The sequence below is a fragment of the Cyprinodon tularosa genome, unplaced genomic scaffold (genome assembly GCF_016077235.1).
Source record: "Cyprinodon tularosa strain WSP-4 unplaced genomic scaffold, ASM1607723v1 ctg160, whole genome shotgun sequence".
Classification (NCBI taxonomy): Eukaryota; Metazoa; Chordata; class Actinopteri; order Cyprinodontiformes; family Cyprinodontidae; genus Cyprinodon; species Cyprinodon tularosa.
In genome coordinates this window covers 1448796-1470118 of record NW_024038438.1, presented here as the reverse complement: position 1 = coordinate 1470118, position 21323 = coordinate 1448796, and the positions used below count along the sequence as shown (strand labels likewise).

The 21323-nt window shown below is 36.9% G+C and overlaps 2 protein-coding genes across 2 annotated transcripts; both read right to left on the bottom strand.

Annotated features, from left to right (window-relative positions):
- Window positions 1–3513: 3513 nt before the first annotated feature.
- On the bottom strand, window positions 3514–6694 carry LOC119780451 (troponin I, fast skeletal muscle-like). The gene is made up of 7 exons (XM_038280510.1): window positions 6569–6694; window positions 5665–5697; window positions 5447–5483; window positions 5101–5229; window positions 4262–4351; window positions 4017–4190; window positions 3514–3877 (listed from the first exon to the last, which is right to left on the bottom strand). The coding sequence occupies exons 2-7, from the start codon at window positions 5670–5672 to the stop codon at window positions 3800–3802; spliced, it is 516 nt and encodes a 171-aa protein (XP_038136438.1). The 5' UTR covers window positions 5673–5697; window positions 6569–6694; the 3' UTR covers window positions 3514–3799.
- A 935-nt stretch (window positions 6695–7629) lies between these two features.
- LOC119780449 (troponin I, fast skeletal muscle-like) lies at window positions 7630–19583 on the bottom strand. Its single transcript, XM_038280508.1, has 7 exons — window positions 19430–19583; window positions 18732–18764; window positions 17555–17594; window positions 17338–17466; window positions 14959–15048; window positions 8291–8464; window positions 7630–7974 (listed from the first exon to the last, which is right to left on the bottom strand). The coding sequence occupies exons 2-7, from the start codon at window positions 18737–18739 to the stop codon at window positions 7897–7899; spliced, it is 519 nt and encodes a 172-aa protein (XP_038136436.1). The 5' UTR covers window positions 18740–18764; window positions 19430–19583; the 3' UTR covers window positions 7630–7896.
- Between the last annotated feature and the right edge of the window lie 1740 nt (window positions 19584–21323).

Here is a 21323-nt window from a genome sequence, read left to right as displayed (position 1 = left end):
AAACAGCTTTTGTTTATTCAGCGTGTTTACATTCATTTCAACAAAACTGTCATCTGTCAAATGAGTGAATCACAATTGGATGGAAATACTTTCCATGCATTTTGTGTTCATGTTCATCCAACAAATTATCATTATCTTGGATTTACACCTTATAAATAAATAATTGTAACACCGACACCTTATGTTTAACCAGCATATTTGCATTTATATCACTTAGCATATTATGATTGGGTAGAAATACTTTGATTTTTTTATGTTGACCCAACACTTTTTTCAATTAATCAAGTAGTACTTTATATGGAAAACAGTATAGAAATAATTTACAAAATGTGTGTGATTGGATTGGTAGATCATGGATACAAGCTCTCAAGTTGAAACTTTAATATTTGCTTTTTAAAGAAGAACTAGCTCTAACACTGTTAATGACAAGGACTAATTAATCTCCTTGATCGGTTTGTCACTTAAAAATTAGGTGCAACCAATTAAACCAGAAAAAGTTGCTATTGTATCATGAATGCCAACGACTGCGCCCTCTAAGAAACAGGTAAGGAGCAGACAGACACACAGACAGCTTATGACTAGATGTACATCATCATTTTAAAGTGGTATCTGACTAACAGGCAATAACTACAATGACACCTCATTCACATTTAATCCACATTGGCTAAAACAAAACTTTAAATTCACCAGTGTCCCAGTGTAGCAGCTGATCTGGTACCCTGATTTCAGCTGCCTATGGAAAGCAGTGGCTGCTTAAGCATGGTTTCTAGTTGCAACTGCCAAAAATTAGGCTTGATGTCTCTGGTTGCAGAAAAACATGCAGCTTTCTTTTGATTTATTTCCTCATTTTATAAAATAACTACACTTGCACAAATTCACTATGGACACAAACAATTTGGTAAGTAGCGCTGCACTGAAGCATACCAACTCTCTAATTTAAGGTTTGTGATTCTTCATAAAGTGTCAATGCTCTTTATATCACAGTAAATCAAAGTTTTTTTCCACAGTCAATGAAGACTAGCTGCTGAAATGTTTCACCACTGATCCATGTCCTTCTGTCAGAACAAAAGAGTATTTTAAATATAGACTAACAACAGTATTTACTAGAGCTGGGTTAGACCCTAAAGGTGTCAGAATTTGACCAGTAAAAATCACCACCACTAGGGGCCACTGTTGCTTGAGGGGAAATTTAACAGAAAAGCCTCAGAAAGCAACAAATCATGTTTTAACCCTGTAATGCCAAATGTATCATATTTGATAGATACGGTTTCTGAAATGTTTTGCATCTGACACCTTTTGCATAATTTAATGGTAAAAACTTTGCTCAAAATCCTATTGTACACAATCAGATATACCTGAGAGCAGAAGACTACACAAATAATCTTGACTTATCGCATTGTAATAAATTATTAATATCAAAAATGTATTTCTGTTTTTTCTTTTTATATCTTTTGTTAAAAGTCCAAATAAGGACTTCAAACCACAAAAAGGTAATTTTCTCTTTTGTTTTATTCTTGGATCGGGCTTTAAAGGGTTAATTAAGATAATGTAATTTGATTATGAGGCTACATGTACTCAAAAATAAAACCATGCTACAATTCATGAGGGATTGCATCCGAGTCAATGAGTTGATGCAATTAAATGGTTTTCCTTAGAAGAAAACTTTGGATCAATTTGACTGTATGAACTGGTTGAACTGTAAAGTGCCTTGAGATGACATTTGTTGTGAATTGGCACTATATAAATAAACTGAACTGAATTGAAACCAATTCTGTCAAATGGATATTTAACCAGAAGCAGTGTCTGAGCTGAGCACTATGCAAACAGTTTGTGTCAGACATTTATCTTATACTGTACACAAAAAGTGCTGGCTAAGCTTCATGCTGAGATCTTGCTTGCTATCAAAATGCATTAAATGTTTTCATTGTAAGCAAGGCTTTGTGTCATTCTCAACACATTGATCTTTCCATCAAAGTCTGCTAAATTACAGACTTCACAGATAGACAGTAAAGGACTCAGCCATTACTTGCACCAGGGGACTCAGCTGCTCCTGCTGCTTTTGCTTTTGACCACCCTAAAATGTGTGACATACATGGGGGTGGGATGGGGGGTGTCAACTTTCAGCAAGGCTTGTTTTGTTTTTGTTAGAAGCTTTTTTCTCTATAACTGTGCTTCTTCTGCCCAGTATTAAAATTTCTGATTACCCAGAAGTTAATTATTAGCTCTACATTTGAAAGAAATTATCAGATTTTAAAAATAACTTGTTTTATTTTTTATTTTTTCAAACCAATCCCGGTAAAGTTACATTTCCCAAATATAACTCAGAGGCATCTCATTGACATTCCTCCAAAGGCTACAGGGATAAAGTTAGCTTCTGAGGAAACATTAGAGCCTTGGAGTGTCTGAGACCTCTGGCAGGAGGCAAAGCTCAAAGCCCCATACAAGGAGCAGGATTATGACTGAATATTTAAAGGAAGTCAAATAGATTAAAACGATCAACACAAGCATTGATTAAATAAAGATAAATAGATAAATCACTTTCAGCTCATGCCAAGTGACAGTGAAAAAAGGTATAAAATCTTTTATATAACATCTTCTTTGGGTTTTTTTTTTCAGTATTTAGAATAATGTAATGTAAATAGTGCAACATTCGTTTTTTTAGAACTGTACTAAACATAAAAACAACAAATTGTTATTTTACCAATAAATAAATAAGGCTAATTTGTACCTTCTCCATATATAATCTGGAAAGATTGATATAATTTAACTATTTGGGTCTAAGATATTTATCTAATTAATTGAGTCATTGAATTGTGACTTCAATATTGAGCTTACCATTTCTTAAAAACTTTACGCAAACGCATTTAGTACCATTAAAATGGATTTTAATGTTAAAGTTAGGCTGTTACTCTAATCTATTTTTGATTTTCTATTTATGAAAAAACATGTGCATAACTCATTACAGTAGACAGAATGCAAACTTGCTTTGTTCACCTAAAGAAGCTCTAATACTTTGATTGAATAATGCAACTGTTGAGGCTTAAATTTGACTCTACTAAAATCCCAGATTTGCTTATCAAGATCTGCTGCCTTGCAGTTAGTAAATGGATCCCTGCTCCAACAAATCTGGATCAGTTAGGCAGTTTGTCAGCAGACTTTATGCCAAAGTTGATGGCATGCTGAAGAGATAATCGTCTACTTGAGCTGTGTTGGACGTACCTGAAAGTTCGAGAACAGCAGATCTCAATGATAAGTTAGAGACCCTGTTATAATCACTGTGGCTGAATATACTGATATGCAGCCATAAGTTAACGCCTCATATACCACTGAAACAAGCAGGTCATAGATTTTTAGACTGGGACTAGCAAACTCATATTTAATTTGCTGACTTTAACATGACAAAACTTATTTGGTAATTAGTTGGTGGTTTAGTTTCTTCTTAGTAGCTTTTCTTACAGTATTTCAGAATAAAATATGAAAAATATGACATCAGAAAAAAGACCAAACGTACTATTTCTTTTTACAGATTTATTTATTGTTTCCTTCAGTGTATGAGTGTTGCTGTGTGTATGGAACCATGGTGTTTTTGTGGTGAACCTTAAACCTCACTCTCTTCCTCCTCCCTCCAGACTAGAACAAAGTGCAAAAACTCCCCTTCAGTCACACTGACATGTTACGTTTCTTCCAGAAAGACACCCCTGAGACACACTAGCCCTCAGCTGTATAATGAACATCGGTTCAACCGGCACATAAGACACGTGGGGTTCATGTAAACAGATAGATGAGCAGCAGAGACCATCTAGGAAGACTCAAACATCTTCTTCCTGTCTGCCTTATCCTCAATGTTCTTACGCCAGTCACCCACGGCTTCTGTTGGCTGTAGAGGACAGAAACATCTTTTTCTAATTGCAATATATATATGTTAAAAAAAACAAAACATCCAAGTCACAGAAACAGATTTAACTTTATTTTGGATTTTTGCCTAAGTGTAAAAATGTATAAACGTATTTTCTCACCTCCTCTTTTGTCTCCTTCTTGACCTGCTTCAGGTTGGCCCTGAGGTCCATGTTGACTGTGTGTTTGGAGCCCAGCAGAGCCTTAAGCATGGCATCAGCAGACATACGCACTTTCTTCAGAGCAGGCTTCTTCACTCCAACCAAGTCCACAACTTTGATCTTCAGGTCCTCAATCTGTGAGAAAATAAAACAATGAAGCTTTCTTCTCCTTCACTTTGGTTTTGTAGTGTCTTTCTATGACGCACCTCTTTTTCTGCCTTTTGGACTTTGGCCTCGATGTCGTACCTTTCCTCATCAATCTTGTCAATGGCAGCATGGAGCTTTTTGCAGACTTCCTATTCGGATATAATCATAAAGACACTATATTGAATCAGCTTAACAATAATGTTCATTAAATTCTAACCAAACTGAATAGAAGAACTCAGGAACAGCAGTGCAGATCAGAAGTGTGATGCTAAGGTGTAGACTTGCTTATTTTTTATGTCAAATGTGACTTAACACTGAGCATTAAAACCAACACTTAAGTTTGTAAAATATTCAACACAATTTATAACTTGAACTCTTTTAGCATGAACCATGTTCCCATGTCTTAATGCAACACTCTAGAACAAAAGGTGATAGTGACCTCTGTCTTGTGAAAATATATGGCAAACAGCTAATGTCTTCTCAAGCAGCATAGCTGTGTTTTCAGCTGCTAAATTCTGGTTAGTTAGTGACTGTAGATGAGGTAACAAGCTCATCAAAAAAGATCATGTTGCTTGTAAAAAAAAAAAAAACGGAGTATCTGTGCATTAAAAAGATCTCACTAATTCCTTAATGGTGTTTCTATAATTTATGAATAATATACATGTAGGCATTTTTAGTCATTTCTCCCTCTTGTTTTATTTTTCTGAGTTTGAATAATGAAATGAAATGAAAGAAAAGTGTCATAGTGTTGTTTTGACTCTTTTAGTAGATAGTTAGTTAGTAGATAGTCTTTCTGAAGCTATTTCTGCCTTTTTTCTCAGTAAACTTCCAGTCTCACTTCTTCATACCTTTCTGTTTTTGTGTTTTTTTTCCTATAAAATCTGATCTGATTTCTCACCATGAGAGCAGCCTGATCTCCATTCGTATCCGGAGCGGGACAGTGCTCAGCCATATAAGCCTCTTTGGCCTGAATGGTCTCCTGCTTTTCCTTCTCCAGCCAGTTTGCAGCAACCTGAAGCACCAGGCTCTGCAGAACCAAACAACAGCAAACAGATGTATGTAATGTCCGACTACATATTATCCATCCGCAACATTAAACAGACTGTCAGGAGCTACAGTAGAGCAAAGATACGTGACTATTTGTGGTTTTTAATCAACTGTATATATTTTCTAACAAGGTTTCCTAATTTTCTAAGCAGCAGGTTTTGTAGATCTATAGAGGTGAATGTCTGTGTATCTTTTACCTTCAGGTGGTGCCGACGGCTGGATGTCATCTTTTTCCTGTTTAGAGAGATTTTTCATAATTGCAATGTCCCTGATTAATAGAACTTGACATTTTTACTGCTTAATTCAAAAACTACACACAACTGTAAAAACAAAACAAAAAAAACATGGTGTAATCATTTAACTGTGTGGATATTCAGAGGTAACTTAAAACAGTACAAAAGACATTATAACTTACTCAGACATCTTGATGGCCTTTGTCGTTCACGATCTGCATTAAAATATTAATAAGAGAAAAGAATATGATGTTGGAATTCTGCAGGAGTCAAGCACATCAGCTGTCTGAGATCAGCATCACGGACATCGATATACAGCAGAATTTGCAACGTAACGTGATCTGAGGCCACAGCTGAGAAGGAGCAACATAGACTGAACTAATCTGGGAAGGTCCAGCTAGGATGTCACTTTTTTAAGGTACCATAAACATGTGTCATAAGTATCATTCTTAGTCAACGAAGCTGAACTTTCTTACATGGAAATAATCGAAAACAAGGATGTTACCGATCAAATGAGGCATGGCCATCATGGAATTTACACACTAACATGAAAACAAAACTGGTTTCATTTAATTTAGAAAAAATAAGTTTTGTTTTTTTTATAATAGGTATTACAAATCATAGTTATTCAAAACTTAGCGAAGTTGTATTAATATTTAATTGGAAAAAAATACCATATGATTTTGAATAACAAAACTAAGATTAACAAAATCCAGTCTGTAAAATTAATCAAAATTACAGTTTTTACAGGTTACACATTAATAAAATGTAACATTTTTCTAACTCTGTCCAAAAAACACAGGCTTGAATAATCGTATTTAGTCAAAACATTTTCTGAAGCAAACTTACAACCTGTGTCATGAAAGATCAATTAAATTTAAAAGGAATACAGTAAACTTTTAAGACACTTGCAATTGGCTGCAAACAGATCACATTAAATCATCCATTTGTGACCTACAACATGTTGAAAGTGAGTTTAGGGATTCAGAACTGGTCAAAGGTGAACCAGCTTGTCACTTAAAGAAAAGATGCTGCTCACAGAGAGGCTCAAACAGATTGGAGAAAAAGAAAGGAAGAAGTTCTCACCTATGGAGAGAAGGAAGGAGGACAGTATACACTTGTTGGAAGAAAAGCAGACACTGCCAAAGCCACGGACAGAGAAAAATGAAATACGTATATATGGAGGCCTGAGATGCCTCAGCAGAATGCTGAGAACCTCTTTATGGAAATGAATTTGAAAGTCAGACCAATAGGCCTGCGAGCTCCTGAAATACACTCTGCCCAGCCCCACTGCAAGTTGCTCCTATCTCAGACGTCTCCTATCTTAGCTAAAGACTCCTTCTACCAAGTTTACTGTCAATGAAAAAACAACACTACTTATCATTCCAACCTTTAAGCATTATTTCCTTATACTTACATGGAAACTATCAAATATTTAATTAAAGGGAAATGGTATTTATTTTCCAACAGATGTGATCCAAGTAAAGCAGCTAAATTATCAATTATTTGTGTATTTGTTTATGTTAAAAGAAAAAAACAACATCTATGCATTTATTTGCCTCTCATTCAAAGCAGTCTCAGTATCGGTCTAATCTGTCTCCCAATGGTTTATCCCTACCTGACTACTATCAGTATTATCAGAAAGTCAAAGGGTTTTGCCTTAACTTTATACCTTTTTTCTGCTATATTGGAATGTAAAAAGAAAAATTCAGTTTACCATTGACAGGCCCAAAAGTCTTATGTTTTACTTTTAACATTGATTTGTGTCTCCTACATTATAATAAAAAAAAATTAAAAAAAATCCCAGTATTGGTCATTCGAGGTGCTCTGACCTGTTCCAGTCTAAAAAAAAATGTATCCATGCATACAATCTGTATAAAAAAGTGAAATTAGAGGTCAGATAATAAACTGTGAGATTCAAGTTTCAGTTTGGGGACATTAGTAGAAATAACGTAATGTTTACAGTTATGTGAAATCATTATTTAAAAAAACAGACAAAATATATGTATATTATGTCATCTTTTTCTATATTATTAGAATGAATCTCCCTTAACAAGAAAATAACAATTTACTCTTTTCAGACTCACCCAAATATCAAAATGGTTTTAAATAACCTTACTATTAAATAAAAGCAGCAACAAATTTCCTTATTTTTCGACATATTTATTTCTACCGCTTTTGAGAAAACCAGTACATTCTGTGATGTTTTTTAAGAAAACAGGTTTAACCACATAAACAATGCTTCCTGATGATGTAACATCCTTCTGACTGCTGTACAGAATGCTCAGAAACAGTAACACAAAGTAAGTCAGTGTCCTAACTCTTGGCCCTGAATGCATCCGAGGGCCAAAGAGATGAGCTCAGTCAGTCAGACCTGCCTCCCCTGGCATCATCCTCACAGAGCCTGAAGAATTTTAAGACGATTCGAACATCTTCTTCCTGTCGGCCTTGTCTTCAATGTTTTTACGCCAATCACCGACCGCCTCTGTTGTCTGGATAAAACAACAAAAAACTCGTAATACCTGGACTAACAATACCGACAATCACAAAAAAAATTCCATTGCATCGTTCATTGTAAAGATTTCCTGTATTATCTTGAGAAAAAAAAAAAGAATATGACCCTTAATTGGCCATTATTAAGGCGTCTCTTCAGAATAACTAATAGATACAATATCTTTGGTGTTTAACCAATTGACAGTTACTGCTATTAATTAACATTTAAGCATAATCTCAATTAATTTTAGAGCAGAAAATAAGGGTGAAAACAGTAATGTGATGGAACAGTTTTGTTAGAATTGAAATATTTACCTCCTCTTTGGTCTCCTTCTTGACCTGCTTCAGGTTGGCCCTGAGGTCCATGTTGACTGTGTGTTTGGAGCCCAGTAGAGCCTTAAGCATGGCATCAGCTGACATACGCACTTTCTTCAGAGCAGGCTTCTTCACTCCGGCCAGATCAACAACCTTCAGCTTCAAATCCTGGATCTGGGATCAGATAGAATATGATTAAACAGTTGGGTTGAGGTTTAATGTTTTGTGTTGAAGCTTTTTTCAAAGATTTTATTGGCAGTTGCAGCCAAGATCACTGCATCAAGAACATGGAAATGAGATAGAGGACTCTTTTCCACTCTGTCAGAAATTTTTCTTTAAGTTGTATAAGCCATAAAGGTCTAAAATTCAATTCAATTCAGTTTTTTTATATAGCGCCAATTCACACCACATGTTATGTCAAGGCATTTTACGGTTCACCATTCAGTACAATTCTTTGAGCTGCTTGAGTACGCATAGCCAATCAGTAGCAGCATTTCACCACTGGTTGACGTCATAGACGTGACTGCAGTTCATCGGTCCGAAATATTTCTATATCAAGGCTAAAGCATCTGTTGGCTTCTGGCTGTGGATGTATTTTACATGGAAACAGAACGCTGTCTCACCCTACATTGAGCTGCATGGGAAACAGCTGTTTTCCTGCCATATATTGCAAGTAACAATGAGATTTGATGCCACTGACTCTCAGGTAAAAGTCATTCACGCTGACCGGTCAGCCAAACGGATATACCCTGGCAAAGCAGCCGGGATACATGATCAATTGGAGGCATAGTGACAGGACCACACTGTCACACATAGATTCTTGCTTAACTTGGAGCTTCTCTGTAGGATGTGCTAGGTCCAGGGATACTGTTGGTTTTGTTTGGTTTTCCAAAGTAAATAAACCACAGAAACTTGTTAGGTAAAATCAGAGTGTGCTTTGTTGATGTGAAACAGACGACCAGCATATTTAATGACACAGTGGAACCTTTCACCAGCGGTGCCAATTTGCCTGCAGGTTTTGCATTCTGTGTGAATGCACCTTTACAAAGAAAATAACTGGCAAGGCAAACAGCTAATCATAGGACATCTATGAACAACCAATTTAAACTAGTTTCAAATTCAGTGAGGATCTCACAGGACCTTAAGTGGAGATGAACATCAACTCCCTCACCAAGAAAGTACTTCCTGCGGCAGCTGAAAAAATTCAACCTGCCAAGGACAATGATTATGCACTTCTACTCCTCCATCATTGAGTCCAACCTCACCTTCTCAATCATAATCTGGGAATCTGGTGCCAGTGCCAAGGACAAGGGCAGACTGCAATGTGTCATCCGTTCTGCAGAGAAGGTGATTGGCTGCAATCTTCCATCTCTCCAGGAGCTGCACGCCTCCAGGACTCTGAGGCATGCAGGGAAGATTGTGGCTGATCCCTCGCACCCCAACCACAAACTATTTCAGACACTTTCCTCTGGCAGGATGCTGCGGTCCATCAGGACCAAAACCTCATGCCAAAAGAACTGTTTCTTCCCATCCACTACCAGCCTTATCAACAAGGCCCAGAGACCTCCATGACACTGACACTGCCTCTCTCCCTCCCCTGTTCAGGACCTAGAAGCTACACTGATGTAGCATCTCCAGACCTCTCATTACATTAATGTACAGCCTACTGTGTATATAGTACATAGCAATATACTATATATTGTATCTAGTATATTGTATGTTTTATATTGTATATAACTAAAGATTTTGTATTATGTATATATATTACATTTTTCTGCACCATCAACAGTAATTCAAATTCCTTGTAAGTGCACACCTATTTGGCAATAAATCTGAATCTGATTCTTATTCTGATTCTGATTCCATTTTAAAACATCAAATTATCGAGTACAAAAAGTTGAGCATAAGATGAAGTTGATATCTTGCTTTTTCAAGGATCCATTGTTCTCTGCATTAAGGCCAATTTAAGACCAATTTATGCTTCTGTCGCATAGCCTCTGCATCCGTGAAATCTCTCTTTGTGCGCGACCACGCCCCCCGCACAGAGGTTCTGCAACCGTCATCGCGCACCTCAAAAAACTCCTGACTACGCGTCAGACGGTTGCAAACCTGCACAGACCTCAAGCAGAAGTGCGCCAACAAAAAGCAGCTGTGATTGGTCCTTGGTATGCCTTTTCAGCTGTGTGTGTGGTCGTCCCTCTCGATTCGGTGCCGCGACACGCCATTTTCAAAAACGGAGGAACAACTACAATGGACAACTACGACGAAAGGTTAATCTGTCTATATACCAACTCGATTAACAGAACCTGTTCCTCTACGATGTCTATAAACTCTAGATCCATCTCTGTGACTGTGATATCTTGCAGATGTGCCATTGTTGTTTTGGAAAATAACACTCCCGCCGGCACCGCCGAAGTTCTCTTGACTGTCCGCCGAAGTTCTCGCCAGTTCTCGAATAGGCTCCCCCTTGTGCTTTGAAGGGAAACTGCTGTGCGGCCCTAGAAATTCAAGACCGACGGTGCAGAAGCATACCAGCAAAGCTGGTTCATGACCAGACCCAAGTGATATTTGATGTGTGCGGTTGCAGAAGTATAATCTGCCCTTTATTCTTCTGACACATAGCCTCTGCAACAGTCAAATCTGCCTCTTTGCTGGACCACGCCCCCGCGCAGTGATCCTGTAACCATCGTTGCGCACCTCAAGAAAAATCCTGACTACGCGTCAGACCATCTCAAACCCGCGCAGACCTCAAGTGGAAGCGCACAGACAAAAGTTTGTGATTGCTCCTTGGTATGCCTTTTCGGCTGTCTGTGTGGTCATCCTTCTCGATTTGGTCCCGTGACGTGCCATTTTTAAAAATTGAGGAACAACTACCATGGACAACTATGACAAAAGGTTAATTGAGGAGGTTCGCTCCATTAACAGATCCTGTACCTCTTCGATGTCTAACAACTCTAGCTCCACCTCCGTGACCTTGATATCTTGCAGAGACGCCATTGTTGTTTTGGAAGATAAACACTTCCTCTGGCGCTGCCAAAGTTCTCGTGACCATGCAGCGAAGTTCTTGCAAGTTCGCGAATAGGCTCCCACTTGCCCTTTGGCAGGAAACTGCTGTGCGTCCCTAGAAATTTGAGACCGACTGTGCAGAAGCATACCAGAAAAACTGGTTTGTGACCAGACCCAAAGGACATTTGATGTGTACGGTTGCAAAAGTTTAATCTGCCCTTTACAGTACATGGCCTGAAAGAGCACATCAGATCTTTGTTTTTTCATTCACTGGTCATCCAAGAAATGACTTAAGTAAGAGTAAAAAGGGTAATTTGTAAAATGGCTAGTAAACTACTGTTTACTGGACATAAGATATTTATCAAAATTACATTATTGTAACAGCTATCTTATATTTTTCAGGCTGGCTGATACTCAGCTATACAGGTGCTGGTCATAAAATTAGAATATCATGAAAAAGTAGATTGATTTCAGTAATTCCATTTAAAAAGTGAAACTTGTATATTATATTCATACATTACATACAAACTCATATATTTCAGATGTTTATTTTGTTTAATTTTGATGATTACAAATGACAACAAATGAAAATCTCAAATTCATCATATCAGAAAATTAGAATATTACTGAAGACCAATAAAAACAAAGGATTTATAGAAATGTTGGCCAACTGAAAAGTATGAACATGAAAAGTATGAGCATGTACAACACTCAGTATTTAGTTGGGCCTCCTTTGGCCTGTATTACTGCAGCAATGCGGCGTGGCATGGAGTCGATCAGTCTGTGGCACTGCTCAGGTGTTATGATAGCCCAGGTTGCTCTAATAGTGGCTTTTAGCTCTTCTGAATTGTTGGGTCTGGTGTATTGCATCTTCTTCTTCACAATACCCCATAGATTTTCTATGGGGTTAAGGTCAGGAGAGTTTGCTGGCCAATTAAGAACAGGGATACCATGGTCCTTCAACCAGGTACTGGTAGCTTTGGCACTGTGTGCAGGTGCCAAGTCCTGTTGGAAAATGAAATCTGCATCTCCAAAAAGTTGGTCAGCTGCAGGAAGCATGAAGTGCTCTAAAACTACCTGGTATGTGGCTGCGTTGACCCTGGACCTCAGAAAACACAATGGACCAACACCAGCAGATGACATGGCACCCCAAACCATCACTGACTGTGGAAACTTTACACTGGACTTCAAGCAACGTGGATGAAGTGCCTCTCTTCTTTTCCTCCAGACTCTGGGACCTTGATTTCCAAAGGAAATGCAAAATTTACTTTCATCAGAGAACATGACTTTGGACCACTCACCAGCAGTCCAGTCCTGTTTCTCTTTAGCCCAGGCAAGACGCTTCTGACGCTGTCTGTGGTTCAAGAGTGGCTTGACACAAGGAATGCGACAGCAGAAACCCATGTCTTTCATACGTCTGTGTGTGGTGGTTCTTGAAGCACTCACTCCAGCTGCAGTCCACTCTTTGTGAATCTCCCCCACATTTTTGAATGGGTTTTGTTTCACAATCCTCTCCAGGGTGCGGTTATCTCTCTTGCTTGTACACTTTTTTCGACCACATCTTTTCCTTCCCTTCGCCTCTCTATTAATGTGCTTGGACACTGAGCTCTGTGAACAGCCAGCCTCTTTAGCGATGACCTTTTGTGTCTTGCCCTCCTTGTGCAAGGTGTCGATGGTCGTCTTTTGGACAACTGTCAAGTCAGCAGTCTTCCCCATGATTGTGTAGCCTATAGAACTAGACTGAAAGACTATTTAAAGGCTTTTGCAGGTGGTTTGAGTTAATTAGCTGATTAGAGTGTGGCACCAGGGGCCATCAATTTTGAACCTTTTCACAATATTCTAATTTTCTGATATGATGAATTTGAGATTTTCATTTGTTGTCATTTGTAATCATCAAAATTAAACAAAATAAACATCTGAAATATATGAGTTTGTATGTAATGTATGAATATAATATACAAGTTTCACTTTTTAAATGGAATTACTGAAATCAATCTACTTTTTCATGATATTCTAATTTTATGACCAGCACCTGTATTTGTCTATAAGTCCAGATGAAGCCAACTCATTACATAGATTACAGGCACGTCTTGAAGACATAAAAACCTGAATGGCTCTTAACTTCCTGCTCCTAAATGCAGACAAAACAAAAGTTATAGTCTTTAGACCGGAGTCTTTAAAAAAGAGGCAGACTAGTCAGTTAATTCATTTGGATGGGATTAAATTGATCTCAGATAATAAAGTAAAAAATTTTGGGGTTATTTTTTAATCAGGACCTGTCATTTAAATCCCATATCAAAGAGGTTTCTAGAATTTCCTTCTTTCATCTTCGGAAAATTGTAAAAAAATTATAAACATCCTGAGATGTTTATAATTTATACAATTTTAATATATAAGCATTTATAAATATAAATGCTGAGAAACTAGTGCATGCATTTGTTACTTCAAGGCTGGACAATTGTAACTCTCTACTATCAGGAAGTCCACAAAATGTAGTTAAGATGAAAATTAATGGTTTACTGTTAAATCCAGATTACAATTTAAAATCCTCCTTCTCACATGTAAAGCCTTAAATGACAAAGCTCCATCTTATATCAGAGATCTGATTGTTCCTTATGTTCCTAACAGAGCACTTTGCTCTTTACTAGTGGTTCCTAGAGTTTCTAAAAGTAGAATGGGAGGCAGATCTTTTAGTTATCAGGCTCCTCTCCTGTGGAACCAACTACCAGTTTTGGACAAGTTCCTTTTGGTATCTCTGCTTATTTCTGTATGCCCGCGTCTGTCTCCTTGAACCCTAGTCAGCCTCAGCAGATGGACGCTCTCACTGAGCCTGATTCTGCTGGAGGTTTCTTCCTGTTAAAGGGGAGTTTCTCCTCTCCACTGTTGCTACAAGCATGGAGTGAGGGATTACCTTCGAATCAATGATTCAATGCAATCATCTGGTTTTCCTTAGATATAAAAATTTGAATCAATTTGGCTGTATGATCTGGTATAATTAAAGTGCCTTGAGATGACATGTATTGAGAATTGTAGCTGTATAAATAAACTGAATTGAAATAATCATCTAATCTAAAGTGCTCTTCTGCCATCATCTGTTGGGGTAGCAGCATTAAAGCAGAAAATAAAGAAGCTCAGCAAACTACTAAAGCTGTTACGAGAACTTTGCTTGAACCTATGGATATATTTTCACACATCCTTTTTTTTTTCGACAAAATTATAAAAAAAAACAGACTACCTGACCGTCCTCTATATCTAACTGCGACAACAGAATATTTTCAGTTAGACGTTCTCCAGAGCATTTAAAAAAAGATTCTTCCTGCCAGTATCATCTACTGTAAAACAACTCATTGCAGAAAAAGTTATAAAATAGGATATAAAATAATTGGATTGAAATTTGAAGGAATATAACTGAATGGGATTCTGCACCTTGTGATGTGACTTGTTGGCAAATAACCAAAAGCAATATGCACACATGAGCACATTTGTTTGGAAATGGTACCTACCCCTAAGGGAAGCGTTCCTTTCCTATGCACCGAATCTAAAATCTATATTGTTAAAATGTACTGGAAATTAAATAAAGGTTTTCTGAAAGTTGAATTAAAGACTTGTTGATAAATATGTCTTTACAGTTAAATCAAGTCAGGCTCTTGCCTGTATCTCACCTCTTTGTCCACTTTCAGAACTTTTGCTTCTGTGTCGTATCTCGCCTCATCAATTTTGTCAATGGCCTGATGGAGCTTCTTGCACACTTCCTGTAAGCAAAAGAAAAAAAGCATATTTTATGATTTATAACACTCCTGCTGAGGTGGTTCCCTTCCCAATAACATCATTCTTGTTTCAAGGATTATTATGACACACTAATTACAAGACAATATGTGCTGTTTTATTTTAAATAATATCAGCCCTTTTACAGGAAGACTTTGGAGTCTAGGGAGTACTCAAACAACAAAAAAATTGAATATAGAAAGACATACGTATGGCCCAAATAGTGTTACATTGGAGTGAAATAGAGCGTTGAAAATATAGATCCACCTTATTTTTCATCTCATGAAAAAGGGGGACTTCACATAAAGGTTATTTGCCAATTCCAATGACCCTATTAAACTAGGGTGACCATATTTTCATTTGGGAAAACCAGGACACCTGGAAGGGGGGTTGGGATCTCTGTTCCTGATGTCTGTGGCATGCACTCAACATAGACCTACGTAATCCTACAATAACATGATATTTACAGTTGATTTATTAAAAAATGCTTTTCGGTAAAAGTCAACAGCAATAACTCCAATAACAAACGATAATTTCATTCAAAATGTATTTTTAAAAATGCTTAACAATTCCTGTAATTAATGAATAGCACAATGAAAGAAATAATGTCTCATCTAAACATCCCTCACTTAACAATAAAAGTTAACAATAACTCTCAACTCCCAATAACACATGATACTCAGCCTCAGCAATGAACGAAATAATGTCTGTTCTGTAAGCTATTGGAAAAAATAAATTAACAAATGAGCTAATTAAAAAAAAAATACCTCTTGTGTAGCAAAAATTATTCAAAATGTACCAAAAACGAACAAACATATCAATAGACTATCTTTACTTTCGGTGTCCAGGTGGCTTTTCAGATCCCTTGCACCTCCATTGGACACCGAGACATATGTGCCTGCTTTGCACACTGTGTACAAGGCATCCAATGTGTCTCGACTCAGTCTGAAAGCAGGGAAACTCTTTTGTAAATTGTCGGTAAACATACATTTGCACTTTGGCATGTTGTTGGCGTACTGACAGCCACGCTATCTATATTCTGATTAAGAACAGGGCTGCCCGCACTGACGCAGCTCAGGGATTACGTCACACGCAGCGCAGTGCCCTAGCGCCTGTAAATTTAATGGTCCAATTAAGGTAATTTAAAAAATCAGGACATTTCCTCATTTTCTAAAAAAAACCCGGGACGCCCGGGACAGGACTTGAAATACGGACATGTCCTGGGAAATACGGACGTTTGGTCACCCTATATTAAACACTATTAACATTTAAATTATCCATTTGTTAACTTTTAGGTTTCGTATGAACTGCAGCAAGTCTCTGAATTTGAAACTGGTTTATATTTGGTTCTCAGACAGTTATTGCAACACTCAAACCCTGTGAAGATTTGAGCTATTGACATTTTGGTTCAGAACTGGCTAAGATGTTTATACTTATTGTACTTATTCCCCTGGATGGTTGGGCTAATACTGCTGAGGAGCGCATTAAACATATAGGGTGGCATTCCCACATACGTAGTTGCCAAATGCACCCCCAGCTTCTCCATTAGTTTGTTGTAGTAACTATGTTCTAGGTTCCTTACTGTCAGAGCCTCCACCAGAGGGCTCTCAGTCCTTTTTCAAACCAGTCCTCATCTGGCCTTCAGCAGCTGCCAGGTGGTGATGATACTCTAGCTGTATGGCCTAGAGGATTTCCTGATTTTAGTCTCTTTAGGACTATTATGAAATTTATAAGCTCTGTACTACCTAAAAATCAAACATATTTCAGTGAAAAAAATGTATATATATATATATATATATACATATATATATATATATATAAAGGTTTATACATATAAAAATCTTTGCATGACCTATATTGACCTACTCTGAATTAGCTGAGTAACGCCCCTTCTCAATGTATAGTGGAGGAAGTTTTTTTTTCGGGGTGGATCATCAACATAAGGGGTCCTCCTAATTGTCACTCATTCTGATATGATATGTTTACGTAAGGCCATCCTACGTGCTTGTCCCTATTTTCTCTTATCGCTGATGAGGCTGACATAGTGGAAAAATTGCAAATCTTCTTTAAGAAAGTAAGCTTGTATGAGCGATGCAAACAACAACTTTAAAACAGAGCGTGCACAAGGAGAAATGGGCTAATGCACGCTCTTACACTCCTTCAATAGGCATTCCCTCTTTGGAGCAGATACAGGGTCTTTCCAAAAATGTGCAAAAATCCTCCACTATATCTTTAAGATTTAGTTCCCTATTGCCTTATTTGTTTGTCATACTGACCATGAGGGCATTCACGTCTCCACTGAGGTCAGGCGGGGGGCAGTTCTCAGCCATATAGGCCTCTTTTGCTGCTGCAATTTCCTTCTTCTCCTCCTCAAGCATTCTGGTAGCAATCTGCAGCATTAAGCTCTGTAACAACAGATTTGGACATGTAATAAGTAATCTCCACACAGTTCCATTTTCTGAAGAAAAAAAAAAAGCTAAATTAAACCCTGACCTTCAATTGATGCCTGCGGCTTGATGTCATTTTCTTTCCCCTGTAAGGTAAGAGAAAATGGAAATAAGAATGGATAAATCAGATATTCTTCATGACAAATGTTAATCAGTGTGTTAGGGATTTCTTTTTTCATCTTGATCATTAAGTACCACTAACAGAAAATACATGCTATTCATAATATTATCTAATGACAGGAGACAACTACATCTTTAGTCTTTTACAATATACTGTAGCTGGAAGATGAATGCTGGTTGGTTATTCTGCCTTCCAGTATTGCTAAGCCAAGATACCACTTTACTGAGACAGTTCAACCAGATCATTAAGTCAGGCTGATTGCATTGACTCATTGACACAACAGCAATCCCTCACACCAACATAGAAACACTAATCTATAAAAACTTTCTATGTTAAAGAAGCTAATAGTAAACTATTCTACAGCAATAATAAAACAGTTAATTTATTAAAACCTGATTTTGATCTCCTTTTGGGAAATGTATCCCTTAATTTTATTTATGATAATAAAAACAACCTCCTCAACAGACAGATTCAGAACATATTCTGACATATAAGCATACATTTATTGGCAGTGAAGGAGAAACTAATCATTAGGACACAACTCAATGTTATTGTGCATTTTGCACCGTATTTATTTTGCAATGCACTGAACCGTTCCATATTTTGCCCCTTTGCACCATTGTTGTTTTTAAATCTGTTTTCCTTGTCATCTATACTGTTTACAGGATGATCACTGCTGCACTTTATAAGGACAAATGTTGTAAGCGGTAAGCAATGAAATTTAGTTTTATATACACTTGGTGTATACAAACTGACAATAAAGTTTGTCTAAGTCTAAGAAAAGAAACCATATCTGCCCTCATTATGAAAGGTTTAGCCAACTGATACATATAGTAGAAATTCTTGCCATTTCTTAATTTCTTAGATAACGAAATTAGATATTTAAGATGAAGTCTTTGGCAAAATATCAAATAAACTAATTTAAAAGCTACTCAAAAATTTCTAAAATACATTTTCTTTTGTACTGATTATAAAAAACTAAATTAAATATCTAAGATATTACTACAAGTTGAAATCTGAAAGATCCTGCAAAAAGAACAAGAATTTGTTAATTGATTCCCAGTAAAAATATCAGATAGCTTACATGGAAAATAATACTTACTCAGACATTTTGGCCCTGTTTGATCTTCACACTCTGTTCAAACAGAGAAAATAATTTTGTCAAGTAAGTTAAGCCACAATGACTCTTGATAAGGTTAAAAAAGGCACATCATGTTGCATCCCCGTTGTTGATTAGATAACATTTAAATCACAGTAGGGAAGGGAATACGCTTTAGGATAAACACAACCATGTTTTCAAAGAAGCTTTTTTTAGCTGGGTGGGGTCAGATGCCTCAGTCACAGCGGTAAACAGTTGGCCCAACATAAGACATATTGCCTGAGACTGAACTTGTAACAGTAACCCAAAGATCAGAGTACAAATAGACACCAGCACCACACAAAAATGTGGTGCAGGCAGTCACAGCAGATGATTGATTATAACATGCTACAGAAAATCTAAACACTGGGAATTTAACCACTTTAACAATGTGTATGTATAAAGTTTGATATCTCATACATTTGACCTGTTTTCATTTACTTAATTCTAAACAACCCACATTATAATGAAATAAAAAGCAAGGCACACATCAAAGTTCATATTTAGTTAAACTAACAATGTTTGAATGACAACTCAAAGCTTTTTCAGCATGTATGTAAGTAGCCTGCATATTCCTTAAAAAATATTTAAAAAATCTCAGCTGATATTAATTTACAGAAATACTTTGTTAAATGCATTTTCAGAATGAATCCATGTCCTACCTGTAAAGGAAATTTAAGAGGAACTCTCACTAGTGGCTTCTGACTGAGCAAGCTTAGGTGATGAGGACACGGAGTCGCAGAAGAGATACTGCCAACTCCCAAACAGTAAAGAATAATCATGTATATATGGTGTTAACTGCCAGCTCAGCAGTAAAGTAAGAGCTCTTTATGGTAGCAGAGCAACTTCAGACCAATGGGCCAGCAGGATCCAGAAATACCACCGCAACTCTCTGCAGAACCTCATAAATTTTGGTGCAAGAAATCAGCTCACTATTAGGTTGCCACTGTCAGAGAAAAGTGGGGACTGAAATAATTGTTACAGCGAAGAGAGGGAGATTAGTTGACCCAATGCATGCCAGGTGAACACGGAGCGCAGGAGACTGATACAGCAGACTGAGCCTCCAGCATCCACTGAAAAAAACGCAAATAAAGTGAAGCTGTAGTAGGCAGCTCTACAAATAGATCAGAAGGTTAGTGAAGCTTTCGTTTTTAATAGCAAGAGAAGCTGTTAAAAGGAAAGAGTGCAAGTAATTAAAAAAACATGTTACTGAATTTTGCTGTTATGAGCCGCATTTAGGGGGAAAGTATAACATTTCGAAATTAATATTAGAATCAGTATAAAATCGAGAAATTATCAGACCTTTTTCTTATCGATTTCCAAATAGATTCTTATGTGTTTTTGAATTATAGGAATGAACGTTTTTTTTATTAACCTTAGTAAGCTAAGTGGGTAAAATAAATTGAATCTTTCTTTGGAAAATAGCTCTTTTAACATTGTTAATGAGACTCAAATATGTGTATGTAATAGATACTTACGATGATTTGAAAAAAAAAGAAAGGTTGCCCTTTAGATTGATATGCTACATCAAACATATATGGCCTGTAAAATGCTGATTCATTATTTCTAGTGAGATATTGCAATTTCCACGTAGAAGTAACTGAGGTTTCACCTGTTGATTACGTAAAAACTATAAGAAAACTAAACAAACTGATGGGAAGCCACTAATTTGGTTCTTCTCCATGCTTATCGGTAAGATAAACGGTAAGGACATACCTTATTTTCTTTATTCAGCATTTAAAGTATCATCCGTGGTGATTTTACTACATCTAAAAAAAGAACAAAAAACAGCAATTAGCATAACAGATGTGTCAAGAAATGAAAAGCATGTTGAAAAAGAAGAGTCAACACAACTCACCTAGAAATTAAACGGACAGACTGTACACCTTTCATTACCAGGTGTTGAAAGAAACAGATAGTAGATTACCTTTGTAACTTCAACACAGATCTCATCTTGTGTTTCTCTTTTAATTGGTGTGAATTGATCTGAATGATTTCCAATAATTTCCCCATTAATATTGCTTTAGCAGAACACTGCACAGTATCCTGCAGAATAGTTAGATTTGGAAGCACTCTGCTGGCACTGTGAGGATTGTTTTGGTAACTCTACTCTGAGAATCATTTAAAGCTAGGCAAGAAGAGCCGATGAGCAACAACATTCGTACTATAAATATGAAAAACAATTTTTTTTTCTGCTTAGTTATATTGGTTTATACTCATCTCCAGAGCTATGGTTCAATTCTTAATATTTTTTGACAATTTTTTACACCCTGCTACATAGATATAGGCTGAAATATTCAGCAATACAGAAAGGTCATAAGCCCATTAAGAAATTAACCGAAGTCCTAAAACATTGCACTGGTGACATTTTTTGCAGACAATCTTCTCACTTCCCATCTTCTAAAGTTAGATCAGTTATATTAATTTGCCACTAGTGCGTATAGTTTCTTTAGCGTTTTTTTTTCTTTTATTTTTCGCTTTTGACTCTGTTATTCATCTCTTTAAATAAAAGATGCCAAAAGAAGTTCAACCTTGAAAACTCTAACAAGCAATTTG